At 37.4% G+C, this 16,377-nt stretch overlaps 1 protein-coding gene across 1 annotated transcript in view; it reads left to right on the top strand.

Annotated features, from left to right (window-relative positions):
- The window catches only part of NBAS (NBAS subunit of NRZ tethering complex), a 319,324-nt gene that overhangs the window by 112,195 nt on the left and 190,752 nt on the right, over positions 1 to 16,377 (top strand). Inside the window, exons 24-25 of the mRNA XM_045549061.1 lie at positions 6,647 to 6,832; positions 8,389 to 8,562. Of these exons, the coding sequence (XP_045405017.1) occupies positions 6,647 to 6,832; positions 8,389 to 8,562 (360 nt within the window). The remainder of the gene's footprint in view (positions 1 to 6,646; positions 6,833 to 8,388; positions 8,563 to 16,377) is intronic.

Genomic DNA, 16,377 nt, shown 5'->3' with positions numbered 1-16,377 from the left:
TGTACATAAATGCTGTATTCTTGCTGGGAAATTTATTTCTCATAGGGATATGTAGTAGCCATTTTTAAACTGTTGATTTTAAACTCTGGAATTGGAGCTGAAACTTTGAATAAGATATCTGAAATTGCAGATAGAGCAGGTATATTGTATTGTTGAGTTAAATATCACAAATTGCTGTCAGAAATATGAACAACGAACGGTGAAATTTTAACAAAACAAAGTAAAATCTTCTCTTGATTATACAGTAGCTGCATTCCAGGAAAATTCAGTGCAAATTAAACCATATAAAAAAGAATTTTGTTGGAAGGCTGAGGCAGGAGGATTGCTTGGGGGTAAGAGTTTGAGACCAGCCTGAGCAACATAGCAAGACTCTAAAAAAAAAAAAATAGAAAAATTAGCCAGGCAGGGTGGTACATGTCTGTGGTCCCAGCTACTGTGGAGGCAGAGACAGAAGGATTGCTTGAGCTTAGAGTATGAGGTTTCAGTGAGCTATGATGATGTCTAGCCCAAGTAAGAAAGCAAGACCCTTTCTCAAAAAAAGAAAAAAAATATACATAGTTTATCATTGTCTCTGACTAACAAGAAAAAGGGTCCTATTTGGACCAATTTTGTTTGAGCACTTTGTAGTTTCTTAGGTGAATATGTAGATAATAGCTTTTTGAGAGTACGGAGAAAATTGTATCTGTGTATGTGTGTGCATTTACATAGACATTTAAAAAAACTGATTTGTAGGTAGTTCTTTCAGTTGAGCTAGGAATGAGAATTTGAAAATTTCTGCTGTCTGTAAAAAGTACTGGGCAACCAGCATCATGCATTTTAAAAGATCAATAATTATTCCTCAATTTTTAGTCTTTAAATATTTTGTAACCCAAACTTTAAGCATTATTAAGCTTTTTTAAAAATAGCAGTAACAGAAAGAGAAAAAATGCCACACTGGAATGAAAAATAAACTGTCATTTTCTTTTTTACACTTGTCTGTGTTGTAATTTATTCTTTTTATAGACTTTACTTTTTAGAGGAGTTGAGAAAAAAGGCCACGCTGGACTGAAAAATAAGCTATCATAGTTTTTGTTTTACTCTTATCTATGTTTTTGTTTATTTATTTATTTATTTATTTATTTATAGACTTTACTTTTTAGAGGAGTTTTAGGTTTATAGAAAAATTAAGTAGAAGGAACAGAGAGTTCCCAGAAACCTCCTTTCCCTTCACCCCCAAGTTATCCCCATTATTAATATCTTGCATTTGAGTGGTATGTTTGTTACCACTGCTGAACCAAGATGTCTTTCCATGGGTGAATGGATAAACTGTGGTACATCCAGACAATGAAATATTGCTCCGTGCTAAAAAGAAATGAGCTTTAAAACTATGAAAAACAGTTGGAAACCTTAAATGTACATTATTAAGTGAAAGAAGCTAATCTGAAAAGGCTGTATACTGTATAGTTCCAACTGTATGACATTCTGGAAAAGGCAAAACTATGGAAACAGTAAAAAATATCAGTGATTGCCAGAGGTTGGAGGGTAGGGAAGCATGAATAAACAGGGCACAGATTTTTTTTTAGAGCAGTGAAACTTTTCTTTATGATACTATAATGGTGGATATGTGTCGTTAGACAGTTGTCAAAACACATAGAATGTACAGCACCAAGAGTAAACCCTAATGTAAACTCTGGACTTTGGGTGATGATGATGTGTCAGTGTAGGTTCATGGATTGTTACAAATATACTGCTCTGGAGAACTGTGTTGATAGTGGGGGAGGTTGTGTTGGTGGAAGGATGGGGCAGGGAGTATATGGGAACTCTGCACTTTCTGCTCAATTTTCCTGTGAACATAAAACTGCTCTAAAAATAAAGCTTATTTAAAAAAAAAACCTATAGAGCTTTCTGAAATTTAAATTTTTTAAATGATCTAGCAATAATTCCTAGTCATCTTGAATTCTCTTTTTGAGTAATTAGGATAATTATAAAGAAAGGAAAGTGATTTGGGGTACTTTATTTAGTTGACTTGTACTCTTTCTGTTGTTTCTTTCATTTATTTAAAAACACTTCTATAATAGGCTTTTTTTTTTTTGAGACAGAGTCTCACTTTGTTTTCCACGCTAGAGTGAGTGTTGTGACATCAGCCTAGCTCACAGCAACCTCAAACTCCTGGGCTCATTTATCCTCCTGCCTCAGCCTCCAGGGTAGCTGGGACTACAGGCATGCGCCTCCATGCCCAGCTAATATTTTCTATATATTTTTAGTTGTCCAGCTAATTTCTTTCTATTTTTAGTAGAGACGGGGTTTCACTCTTGCTCATGCTAACTCCTGACCTTGAGCAATCCTCCCGCCTCGGCCTCCCACAGTGCTGGGATTACAGGCATGAGCCACTGCGTGCAGCCTATAATAGGCTTTTTATTTTTTATTTTTTTGAGACAAGATCTTGCTCTGTTGCCCAGGCTAGGGTACAGTGGTATCATCATAGCTCTCTGCAACCTTAAACTTCTGGGCTCAAGCAATCCTCCGGCCTCAGCCTCTTGAGTAGCTGGGACTACAGGCACGCACCACCCTGCCTAGCTAATTTTTCTATTTTTTTTTAGAGATAAAGTCTTGCTATGTTGCTCAGGCTGGTCTCGAACTCACAGCCTCCAGTGATCCTCCTGCTGTGGCCCCTCAAAGTGCTAGGGTTACAGACATTTAACACTGAGCCCAGACTTTTTTTTTTAAGCTTCATGTTAAGTATTGACTTGTCATGTGGCTAATGCTATGATCAAAGTGATATCTGATGTAGTTTTATCTTTTTCATTTTTAGAGATTTAATTGGTATGGGACTTCTTTTTCCTTAGTGCTTATAAATGCCTTTAGCAAAACTTGTTTGTTGGTTTAGAAAATGTTTATAATGGTAAATTTTATCTGGTGAGGGCTTGAGGTATGCAGTATAATTCTGCAAGTTGCATTAGAGCCTACTTTCAAGGTGTCAGTAATTTTATTTTAAAACATTTTTACTTCAGTAAGTATTTGAGAAAGCAATAAATTCAAAATTGATATTAGAAAGATGAATTTGGATCACAGAGTTGGTGAGTGTATCACAAATTGCTAATGTGCTATGGTGTGCAAACTATTACTTGCATGAAGTTGTGTTCTATGCATCAATTTTCTTAATGTTTTCTGAAAATTCATCTGAGATAAGAGTTTTTTAAAAAACTGGTATGAAGGAAGATGCATTCTTTCAGACGGGAATTGTATTTTTATTACTAGGCATTAAGTTAGAGAACATTTATCTATTGAAGTACCACCAGATCCCTTGTTTTGCCTTATGCTTTATCTACGTATACCCCCTACCTCCCATGTTTATCTGCACCACTCTTTCCACCTGAGAATGCATTTCTTCTTTTTTCACTGTCACCTGTCAGTCCCTAGGCCTTTGAAGGGCCTTGCCCAGGCCCTTAGTATTGCTTGGCATTTTCCTGTGCGTTGTATGACTGCTCCCTCTTCTCTTTCTCCTCTACTCCTGTACCCACCACTGCCCTCGTTATCCTCAGAAACTGATTTTGCTTTGTATTTCATTTGAAACTTTGAGAACTCCCTTCCATTTGCACTTATTCTTTCTAGCTCTTCCAGAGGAAGAGGTCTTTCTGGTGTTCAGAGCTATTCTCTCTCTTTACCTGTGCTCTGGATTCTACATTCCCACCTGCTCAGGATCATTTTATCAGTCATCTGTTTTCTCCATCCTGTATCTTTAACCTCTCACTCTTTGCTGTGTCTGCTACATGCTCTCCCCCTGCCCCCTTCTTTTGGACATAAAGTTCAAATCCCTTCTATTTCGTAAATACACACACACAAAAAATTAGATCCATACCCTCCTTGGCTTCTGTATAGCTTCTTGTTTCTATAACAGCTCAGCTCAGAAGCATTCACTCTACTTTTCCTAATCATTTTCTCAATTTTCGTTAACTCCTGTTTTCCTGAGTCTGGCTACTGCTACCACTCTGCTGACACTGCCCTCAGTAAGACTAACAGTCTGCCTCTTAATGTCACATTCTCTTTGTTTGTTGTTTAACATCATCATCCTTTGACACTGTTCATTACTTCTTCTTTCCTGAAATCTCTTCTACTCAGGCTTCTTTGGTACCATTTCCTGTTTTTGTCTTAGCCATTCACTTTAGTGTCTTCCTGTGGCTTGTGTTCTTTGGCTTGTCCCTTAAATGCTGCTATCGCCCAGAGTGCTACTCTTGCGGGTCTACAAATTTTGCACATTCAGATCCTCCTCCCCAAACACTACTCTATGGTTTATATGCAGATAATTCTCAAATATAATCTTCAGCCAAGTATACTTACAGACTTTTTTCCTTGTTTTTGGACCTACTGTTAATATTAGTGTGCTCAATATAGAATTAATTTTTACCTTTGATAAATATGCTCTCTCCCCTCTCTTTGTCTCCCCACTCATATACGAGGGCTGTCTGGAAAATATCCACTCATTGTTAACATAACCAGAACGGTTTGCTCCACATTGATAGAGCCTGGCAGCCAGGGAGGGTGGACTGTAATGCGCATGTGTGAACAGTGAGGCCTTCACTGTACTAGTCAGTGGGGCGCAGACGCCATTGAGTGAGCGTGTGTACTGTGTGGCCTGTCACATTCAAAATGACTGAGCGAGTAGAACAACAAATCTGCATCACCTTTTGTGTTAAGCTTGAACATTCCTCCACAAACTATTCAGATGATTCAGGAGGCTTTTGGGGACGATGCAGTGAGTGCAGCACGAATAAAAGTGTGGCACAAATGCTTCAAAGATGATCGAGAATCTGTTGAAAGTGATCCACGTTCTGGAAACCCTGCAACAAGCAGAACACCTGAGGATGTTGAATGTGTATGGGTTAGAGTAAGAAACGCTGAGAGAACTGTGTGAAGTCCCAAAGTGCCTACTTGAAGGGGAATGAGGTGTCATTGTCCTATGTACAGTGTTTCTTGTATCTTTGTCAATAAATGTCTCTATTTTTCACAATACATGGCTGGATGTAGGCTTCTCTGGTTCAGATGAGGAACCTAAGCCATCCTTCTAGACTCCTCCTCCTTACTTAAACTCCTCATTTGATCTAACTGAATTTCATAAATTATCTTCTTTATTACCTGTTATATTCTTCCTTCTGTATGTCTTCAGTAACACTGTCATAGTTTAGCTCCTTATTATTTTTTGCCTAGTACATAGCAAGTGTTCAAAATATTTACTGAATAAATGAGCAAACTAATTGGTGAATGAATGGGAAAATTAGTATATTTCTGTCTGAATTCATCTGATACAGAGCTGTCTCCTGACTAGTCTGCCTGTTTTTATCCAGTCCATTTCCACTTCGTCATTCATGTTTCATTCATCATCACTTTGGAAAGAGTACGGAGTATTTTATTTATGGCATGCCTCAGTCGACAATCCTTCAGTAGTACTGCATTTCAGAGTAGATTCCTGCAAATTTCTTAGCTTGGCAAACAATGTCCTTCATTATCCACCTCCTTCCCCATGCACTGCAGCCATCTTTTTCATCACTTCACTTCCCACCTTCTTTTCTGTCACTGGAACTGATTGCACTTTCACAACACACTGTGCATCTCTGCCTTCCATCCTGTTCTCCTTCCCTAATCTTCCCCCTTCACCTAATACCCATTGATTCTTTAAAGTCCATGTTAAGTGCTCTCTCTTCTGGGACACTCTGGGACATGCTGGGGTTGGGCTAAGTGCTACTGTCCTTGGGATCCCAATCACACACAGCACTCACCTTGCCCTGCTTCAGTCCTCGATGTGCTGGGTCATCTTTCTCTACTAGCCTGGGAGATCTTTGAAGGAGACCTCATATTCAGTTTTGTATTCCTAATACCTAGAATGGTGCTTAGCTCATAGTAGGCCCTCAATAAATAACCGTTAGTCTAGGAATGGGAGAGTAAGGAGTGGTGTGGGAGATGATAGTGTTAGGCCACAGTAGATGATTTTTCCATCAATCAGAGAATATGTCAGTTCATAAACTTGATTCAGCAATAGTGATCAGATGGCTGTTTCCTGAGCATCTATAGGGAAATCATTCTTTGTTTTTATCTGATGAAGGCTAAGTATTTGCACTGAGACAAAGAAAGTATTTGTACAAAAGTTAGTTAATCAGCAAGTATGTCATGTGAATGACTTTTATATGGGAGGCACTGTGAAAGGATGGGTACTGAACAGGAATATAAAAGCAAAACCTTGGGAACAAACATTCTTTTTGGAAGCAGAGCAGTAATAGTAAAAAGATGATTAATTTGGCATATCACTACTAGCTATGTTATATTTTTCCTCTGCCTGTTAATATGATGTTGTGAAAATTAAATAGAGAAATATATGTAAAACTGCTGTAAACTGTGCTGTAATGCTCTATAAATTTAAGGTGGTTGTCTTTTTCTTATTATCTTTGTCTTCAGTATTTCTTGCTGATTAATTGATTCCTTTGAAACAGTTTGATGCTTATATATATGATAAAGAACTCTAGTGTTTTTGTAGTAAATAAAAAAAGTATGTCATTGATAATGCAATTTTATAAAACAATTGATTACAAGAATTAGATTCTGTACCAGAGGCTTTTACTTTAGAATATATGAGAACTATATAATACTTGAGCTTACTGTCGCTTTTCAATTTTAGGTTGACTGTGCATTGTCACTTATTCGACTTGGAATGGAGCGGAGTATTCCTGGTTTGCTGGTTCTGTGTGATAATTTGGTTACTCTGGAAACATTGGTTTATGAAGCTGGGTGTGAAGTAACCCTAACCTTGAAAGAACTCCAGCAGATGAAAGACATTGAAAAACTAAGATTACTGATGAATAGTGTAGGTTGTACTTTAACTTTGTTTTTAAGCATTCCTTCTGTGCTTTGATTACTATGTGTCTCAAATCAAAGATGAAATGTCCTCCAGGCCTGACAATTTAGTAAATAAAGGACAGTTTCTTCACTTTTTCAGAATCAAGTGTTATAGATAAATTACTAAAGACACAAAAAACTATTTTGACTTTTTTTATACCTTGTTTGCCCTTTATTCAGACCCATCTGTATGATTTGTGGGTTTTTTTTTTTCCTTCTAGTTGAACAGATTTCTAAACTAGCTGGTCATTCTGGTAACCCTGTTTTTAATCTTTCACTGAGATAAAATTCCCAATTACTTATATATTTCAAGGACTGAAAAAAAAGTACTGAATTTCAGAGGGCTGAGTGATTGTGTGAAGAAAATCTCTTGGCTTCAGGGTTAGTATGTTTAAGAGAATTTTCCTAGCCATTCTTAGATTATTCTTAGGTGAACCTATATTTTATCTTGTTTCTACTCTAGCCACTGAGTCTAGAGGCAAAAATGATGCTGCCATGGTGCTGGGAGCTGTCAATCAATTCTCTTTCTAGTCCGTTGCTCTTTGGCAGTCGAGTTTGAATGGGCTGAATAAAGGGGCAGAATCACAGCTGCCTGCTAGGTTCTTCTTTCTCCCTTGACTCTTTTACTACCTTTCATCCTTCCTCCCTCCCTTTCTCTCTCTCTCTCTCTCTCCCTCTCTGTCACTCACTTTATTTTTCTCTCCCTGTCTTCCACATCCCTCTCATCATCTCTCCCCTCTTGTATTAGTCTTTTTGTCTCTCCCTTTGTCCTTACTTTCTCTTTCTCTTTCTCTCATTTTTTCTTTTCCTAGTAATCCACCCAGTGAAAACTGATTTGTCTTATATATAAGACTTTTCTTAAGAGATTTAGGTTTATGTCTTGGGATAATTAAGAGAAGTAATTGTGTAATTTTAGGGATAATGAGTAGAATTGTCTCTGTCATTTAGAGTTTGGTACAGGTGGATATAAAGAAACAAAACAAAACAAAATGGATGAGGAAAAGGATTGAGGAGATTCTGGGCTTTTATACATCCGATTTCATTCTCAAGTTGCATCTTTTTTAGAGCTTCTTTGTTTATCTGTCTATCTCTGTCTGATTTTTAATTTTTCACTTTTTCTGTTGTTTTAAGGTCTTTCTTTCTCTTCTTCTGCCTCTTTTTACAGACACCCTTTTTGGGCAGACCCTCTCTTTGCTCTGGAGGATCTCATGACTGAGTAGTAGTAGCAACATGTTTGTCTTCTAGAGCTGAGCGTAGGCTCTTTGGGATCCCAGATTGATTATGGTCCAAAGAGATGGGCCCCCATCATATTGCTGCTGTTGGCTCCCCTAGCCCCAGGTGGCAGGTGATTCATTTTCCTGCTACCCTCAATCCACATGTGAGTGGTGAACTGGAGGGTCTGCTTTAGAGACTGTTGGGCTTTCACTGTTTAACATTATCTATAAGCTTTAGAACCTGTTGTCTGGTATAATAAGGTATTTAATTTAATGCTTGTTTGTTTGTTTTGGTTAATTATACTTTCAGTGTTCTGAGGACAAATACGTGACAAGTGCCTACCAATGGATGGTTCCCTTTCTTCATCGTTGTGAGAAACAGTCTCCTGGCGTGGCTAATGAACTATTAAAAGAATATTTAGTAACTTTAGCTAAAGGGGACTTAAAGTTTCCCCTGAAGATATTTCAGCATTCCAAACCAGATGTAAGTAGAAACTAACTTCTTAAAATTCTGTGTGCTTTTTTTCCTACAGAATTGATTTTATTTATGCATTTTTATAATAGACTTTACAAGTAATTTCCCTTTAAACAGAAAAGGGAATAGTTGTCATTTTATTCTTTAAAAGTGTTTTAAGAGTGTAGTCCAGAATGTTTTTGAAAGTTCATAAAATTTTGTTTATTTTTATTAATTCCAATGTTTATTTATGATGTACTATATATTAGAAATTGTCAATACCAAGAAGACTAATAGTTGATAGGTATTGAATTCTTGCTATATAGGCACTTTACAGGTACTCATTTACTCCTTTGAACAATCCTGTGTGATAGACACTTTTACAATTGTTATATAAAGTGGCTAGGTAATTGCCCAGAGTTAAGTAGAGGAACTTGGATTCAAACATAGTATTCTAATTCTATAACTGTGTCCCTAACCATTATACCTTATGCTACCATCACTAGAAGAGAAGGTTCTACCCTCAAGGACCTTCAAAATATTTATGAAAATCTTTAGGTTCTCATAAGGACATCTTTAGTTATCTTTAATATCTCATATTTGCTTAAGACTACTATATTTGTAGCTTTGTATTTCTAAAGGGAACAAATGGTTGTTCAGATTTGCTGGTAGTAAAGTCATTTTGTTAAGGGCAGCATACTTTTGCAATGTCAAAAACCTCTTAATTCAGCCAACCATCAGATGTGCTATTTCAAGAGATAGTGGCTCTTTTCTTATTGGAGGGGACTCAAGCAAATTGGCACAGTCACCTGAGGGACTGACTGTGTAGAGAGGTTCAAAACATTAGGTTGGAGTTCAAGCAGAAGCCATCTAGGACTTCTTCCAATTCTAAATTCTGACTGAGTTTACTTCTTTGCCCTGGCCTTTGTTAGTAATGTTAAGTCTGATAAGATATATGGTCAGAGACCAGTATAATCAAAATAGAAAGGAAAGCATTGCTTAATCTTAGATAATTTTTTGGTTTCTAAAAGGGTGGTCTGTCAGAAATACACCTGTTCACTGGCTATTTAAAATTTCCTATCTTCTCATAAGCAGTTTGCACCCAGTATCCTGATTTTCAGTTTGGGGTGGTTTACTATGAGCCTAGGGTGGGTTGCTTATGGCAGCAGAATACTGTGAGAAGCAGGATGGATTGAATATGAATGTTTTATGAGGAAAAAGAAGCGATTTTAAATTCTTTCCAGATTTCTTGTGTGTGATACTTCTTCTTTGCAGACTCTTGTAAATCCTTTGTATGTAGTCAGCTTTTTGTTGTTTTTACTTGGCGATTTAGCATGTGCCTTTTGAATAAAACATACAGCCATTTGCCTTTGTTGAAATATGCAAACATCACAGCAGAGAACAATGATGTTGCTGGGTTCTTCCTTTTCAGTCCAACCTCCGTATTTCTCTCAATGTTAGCTTCCTACAACACAAATTTGACGATGTTGTGATCTATGGAAAGTATTCAGTGGCTTACCATGGCTGACAGGGTAAACAGTAGGCTCTCTAGAGTGGCTTGGACGGTTCTTTGCTGTCTGCTTCCCGTTTGCCTGTTCAGCCTATTTTTCTTCATCGTGCGCTATGCCACTTGCACTGAACCTCTCAGCACCCTGTGAGGTTCATTTATGGCTTTCTCTGTGTTATGGGCTGTTTCCTTTGTTTGGAATGGTGATCTCCTTTTCTTTCACTTAACAAATACCTGCCTGGCCTTCAGGGTTCTGCCCTTTAAGATTCTCTCTGCTGTGAAACCTTCTGTGACTTCTCTGTGCTATGACAGGTCTTCGTACCTGCCTCTGTCATAGGCTCATCACACCGTGTTATAACTATTTGTTCACGTTAGTCTCTCCCTCCCCTTGTTTCCCATGTGTATCTTCTGATTTACCTCTGTATTACCAGGGAATAGCATGATGCCTAGCAGAGAGCAAGTGCTCAGTAAATTTTGGCAGGGCAAATGAATGAATGATTGAAATTAGTATTGATATAAAAACAGAGAGAGATGAATCTCTATGTGAAAAGATTTTTCTTTGGAAATAATATACAAGAAGTAGGATTGCAATCCTGGACATGCATTCAGACCAGAGTAGTGTATGGTATGTCTGGAGAACAAGGAAAAGGTTGGGGTTTATTGGGGAAAGGGGAGGTTATGCAATTTGTTTTGAAAGAAAGCTTATTGGTACTGACAGCATTATAAGAGTTGTTGAGTTCTGATTGGTGATTGTTAGTAGTTGCTAGGTAGGATTTGTAATCTTGACATTACATTTAGGCCCCTGTTATTTTAAATTGGGTTTGTGAAACAGTTTTTGAAATAGGCAAGTGTTCTTGTTTAAATGGCTAGCTGTCCTTTAGCTGCTAGCTGTCATCGTGTGACTTATATAGTAAGGTGCAGTTTGCAAAAACTTCTTAAGCTAGTTCCTGTTATTGGGCAAATTGTGTGTGAAAGCCCTTCCTTTATGGCCTTCCCTGGCTCCGTTTGCCAGGGTTTGGCAGTGACTCTCTTTTCAATCTTAGAATTTTCACACTGGGTTTCATTGTGATGCTGTGGATCACTTGATGCATTTGTTTGCTTTACTAGGATTGGGTTGGCAGCATTGTTTGAATTTTACTTGATTGTTTACAAAAAGAATGTACCTCAGATCTGCCATGAATCATGCACAAAGTATTTTTAGTAATGTATCAGGAGCAATGATTTCTGTATCTGACAGCTTAGACTGCATTAACAAGTTCTGCTGCATTAACAAATGACCTCTAAATCTTAGTAGCTTTCAAAAGCAAACATTCATTTCTCACAACTATCATGTCAGCTCTGGTTGGGCTTCTGCTCTGTTCCATGTCTTATTCACCTGAGGACTCAGGCAGAAAGAGCAGTCCCCTTTTCTAACTGGTGGCACATGAAAAAAACCACACGGTGGCTCTTAAAGCTTTGGCTCAAAAGTTGCACACGATACTTCTTCACATTTCACAGGACGAAGACAGTCTTATGGCCACGCCTGATGTTAATGGGGCAGGGAAAAATAATCCGTTCATAGAAAGAGGGGAGTGAATACTTGGGAACCTTAATACAGTTGGCCAGAGTCACAGTGACAACAGAATGGATCTTGAAATATATCCCTGTGCTACCACTGTTATCTCATGTGCCTTAAACTTTCCTCTTTTTTTATAACATCCTAAAGCACTCATCTCTGACTTTAAGCCATTGCTCTCTGCTTGAATCCCCCCTTGGAAAGTGAAACTTGTGAAGAAACTTGGGCTAGTTGTGGGACTTGGGAACAAAATCGCTGCCTTTGCATATTGTTCTCTGTCTTTGAAACTAGTAATGTTTGAATGTATCTGTGCATCAAAACTACGTACATTTTTTAAAATAGAGTTTTAATGCTTAATCCAGATATAAAGGATTAGAATTTAGGTGGTATAGTGTCCTGGAACATTCATTTGACAGTTTGTATCCAGTGATTCTGATGGAAAACCAGGATTAGGAACAACTGTTTTAAATTCCTATTTCTTCTTTTAACAAATGGAAATTCACTGCACATCATAGCTTTGTTAGGTTCCATCTTTTTAGTTTGTTTCTGATTACATATGTCAGTGAGCAAATTTATTAACAGTTTTAAAATGACCTTTCTATTTAATACTTATTGTAGAACATTTTGAAAACTCAGAAAAACATTAAGAAGAAAATAAATTTTTGTTTTGGGCAATAGAACATTGGCTAGATATTCTGAAAATCTTAGCACTGTAAAATATCTAGAAGTGCTCACTAAAATATTAATTTTTAAGAATGTGTTTGCCTGCATAGCTGAACTTTAAGAAAGTAAGGGACATTCCTACTGGCCACAAGTGAAGAGGGAGGTGGAAGTCAGAGAAATACTCTGAGAAGGAGGGAGTGGCTATTTGGGGTGGAGGTTGCAGTCCTGCTCTAGAGGAGTGGATTTTAACACTTATCTTGAGATAGAAGATGAAGACTTTAAAGTGATGAGTTAGAAGTGAGATCTGCCATTGAATTGGAGGAGACTCTGGAGATGACCATCCTCCAGACTTACTCCCAACAGGACCCGCATGAGGTCTTGGATAACCTCTTGGCCTTTGGAACATCAGCCAGAAATCCATGAAAACTACCACATAAATGGATAGGAGAAGAAAGAAGTGCCTGTTCCATGGATTGGCATGTTATGTTATGTTATATCATGTCATGTCGTAGGATTTATGCCTAAGTAGTCCATTTGAAACCATTAAGCTGCCATACTATACTGCATTTTTAATCTGGGATATTTTAATTAGAGGCACTATCATTCAAACATGAGTATCAATAATTCCTTCAGGGTGGGTCCATAAATGATAAACTCCCTCAGTTTTCCTTTATCTTTAAAAAGTCTTTTTGGTACTCAAGGATGTACTTTATGAAGAAGAAAATTACATCCAAAAAGAAAATAGTGAGATATAAGAGGGAAAGAGGAAGGGGGGTGGTGAGAAGAATTAAACTTAGGAAACTTAGTAAATAGTCAAGTATGCATGTTACTTTGTTTATTATATTTTTATTCTGAAGAATAGCACATGTGATAGGCAGAATGATGGCCCCCAAAGATGTCTATGTCCTAATTCCTGAACCTGTGAAGATGTTACCTTACCTGCCAAAAGGGACTTCGCAGGTTTGATTAAATTAAGGACCTCGGGGACAGCAAGATTATCCTGAATCATCCAGGTGGGCTTAGTGTAATCATATGAATCGTTAAAATTAGCAAATCTTTCCTGGCTGTGGTCAGGGAGACTGACTATAGAGTTGTCAGAGAGATGCAAGGTCCCTGGCTTTGAAGATAGAGGGAGGGGCCATGAGACCAGTAGTGTGGGCAGCCCCTGGAAGCTAGAAAAGGCACAGGGATGGATTCTCTCCTAGAGTACCCGACAGAACACAGCCCTGCTCATAATTTTGGCTCAGTCGGATCCATTTTGGGTTTCTGACCTACAAAATTGTAAGGTAATAAATTTGTGTTAAGTCACTAAGTTTGTAGTAATTTGTTGTGGCAGCAATAGAAAACCAATACAACATACCTACAAAAATTAGAAATGTACAATTCTAGAAATTATTCTAAAGCATATACCTGTGCAGTTGCCACTGAGGGTCAAGAAATGACCAGCCTCTAAGGGAGGCCCCCAAATTTGTGCCTTCTGCTAGTCACTGTCCTTGCCTTTCTCCCCAAAAGTCTTGTGACTTCTAACACAAGATTAGTTTTGCCCCCTTTTGAACTTTATTTAAATGGTATTATAAAATATCATTTCTTGGTCTTTAGTGTGTTTCATTCTATATTACTTTTGTGAGATTCATTTAGATTATGTTTAGATTTAGTTTCTTCATTTTTATTGAATATTGCTGTATTCTAATACTACATTTCTATTACATTTATTTATTATTTTACTATTGATGATCATTTAAATTATTTCCAGTTTTTGGCTATTATGAATAATGCTGCAGTGAGTCTTTGTGTGTTTCTTGGTATACATATACATACATTTAGGAATACATTAGTATAAATCTAGGAGTGGAATTTTGTTGTTCTAAGTTAATGTTGGTAGATAATGCCAAAATTTTTTCCAAAGTTTTCTCTATTGGCACTGAGTATGGCTTTCTCTTATTCCCTAACCATTCCAATATTTGTTAATTTGGTATTGTGAGCATTTTAAAATTTTACCCATTCTGCTTTGTACATAGTGGTATCATCTCCTTGTAGTTTTGATTTGCAGTCCTGTGATAAGGAAATTAACCCTTTGCCAGTTACACATGTTGCAAATAATCCTTACTCTTTTTGCCACTTTATTCTCTTCATAGTGAAGATCACTCTAATCTGATCAGAGATTAAATGGTTTCGAGGTTCAAAAATACTATTTTTCCAGTTCTCCTTTATTCCTAGGGTGTGGTCTTTTAGGGGTCTGAGTGGGCAGCAGTGGTTGCTTACTAGGCCCTTCTCCTTGGCAGGTCCTGGACTCCTATTCTACCAAAGTGTGTGTCTGGTGGAAATCTACTTAGCACCTTAAACTCTTGGCTGCCATTTTCTGTGTGCCTTCTCTTGTTCCATGCTCCTTAGGAATTGAAAAATGCCTCTAGAGCTTTGCTATTTGACATGGTAGCCACTAGCCACATATGGCTCTACAAATTTAAATCTAATAAAGTTTTTAAAAGTCAGTCGCTTAGTCAAACTAGTTTTCCATTTGTGGGCATGTATGTTATTCCCAATATTTTACAATTACAAACAGCACTACAATGATGTATGTATCTTCAGGATATATTATTCCCAGAAGACTGCTGAATCTAAAGGCAAGAGTTCTGTTGATATTGCCAAATTTCTCTTCAGAAGAATTATTCCAATTTGAATTCTCATCAATCAAGTATGAGCATACCTTTTTTTCTCCACAACTTTGCAGACAATTTGTTGCTTCAAATCCATCTCTCCAAATGGATCTCACCAACTAATGAGCTAGGAGATCCTGGGCTTTTAAAGGAGGGGCTCTGTGCCTTGGGGCAGGTCGTGATGCCTAAGTGCACTGGGGGCAGGTTGTAGGGCTGGAGAATCTTGTCTGAAGTCTGCCCAGGGGCCTTCAGTATCACAGCTCCTTTGTCTTGAAGAAAATCTACCTTTTCTGGAAAACAACTCAAAATGTAAGTAGTTAGTTAAGGGAGAGGATTATACAGGGGTCATTGACATTTGTGGGGGGCCAGTTACACTAGGACATTGAACATAAAAATGGCTCTTTACTGTCTCAGAGAGGGGAGGACAGGAAACATGGAGATCAAATTAGACATCAAGGACTTTGACTTCTATTTCAGATGATTTCACAAATTGTTCCCTGACTGAAACTGGTTTCAGTGTTTTCATCTTCCTGGGGTGTTTTCTTACCATATATGAGTTTTTTATTACTGTATTTTCCTTCAGTCCCTTCCATTCTTTAATGTGAAACTCCTCTGCAGGATTGTGAGAGGGTGTGTTGCTTAGTTTAGGATCTGAAGCCAATTGCCTGGGTTTGAGTCATAGCTTTGCCACATGCCAGTTCTGTGACCACAGGCAAATTATTTGATTTCTCAGTGCCTCAGTTTTCCCTTTATGTAAAATGGGAATAGTACTAGTAGTAATCTTACAGGGTTGTTAGGAGGATTTATGAATTAGTGCATGTAAAACACTTAGAAATGGTACCTAGCACACAATAAGAAATCAGGAAAAGTTAGCTATTTTTATTAATTTTTAATAGTACTTATTTTTATCATGCTCAACTTGTCCCAATTTTCCAGTTGGTCACTTGGCAACCTTGGATAACTCTTTGCCAAATGTTAATGTAAAATTAATTATAGTTTTTATACTTTATTGTTTAGGGAATAATGACAAGAATAAAAGGTCTGCACGAGTGCAGTATAAATGATTTTTTTTTTCCAAATTTTTTTACCGGCTGTTGGTTGAATCCACAGATGTGGAACGCACAGATATGGAAGGCCAATTGCCAACTGTACCTTGAACAAATGTATATAAATCCTTTAACTCAGCTGTTGCAGAAAACTTTGTTTCCCCAGTTACCTTGAATATTTGTTTCTTACATCCATTGATTTGATTTTTCTCCTGAGAAAATGCCTTTGTTTGGTAACTTCTCTTATCACTTTCCTCCCTGTTTGTGTTTACTGGAGAGTTTCTACTAAAATGTTAAAACCAGTAGGCTATTATTATAGAAATTGTCTTAAACTTAATTTTTTTTTGAAAAGAGCTCTAAGAAAATAGTTTCCACGTTCATTTTGGTTTCTATGGTGCATTCTACATGTATTAATTTATT

This window comes from Lemur catta, chromosome 4 (genome assembly GCF_020740605.2).
Source record: "Lemur catta isolate mLemCat1 chromosome 4, mLemCat1.pri, whole genome shotgun sequence".
Taxonomy (NCBI): Eukaryota; Metazoa; Chordata; class Mammalia; order Primates; family Lemuridae; genus Lemur; species Lemur catta.
Note: the sequence above shows the minus strand (reverse complement) of the source record. Positions and strands in the feature narration are given on the sequence as shown.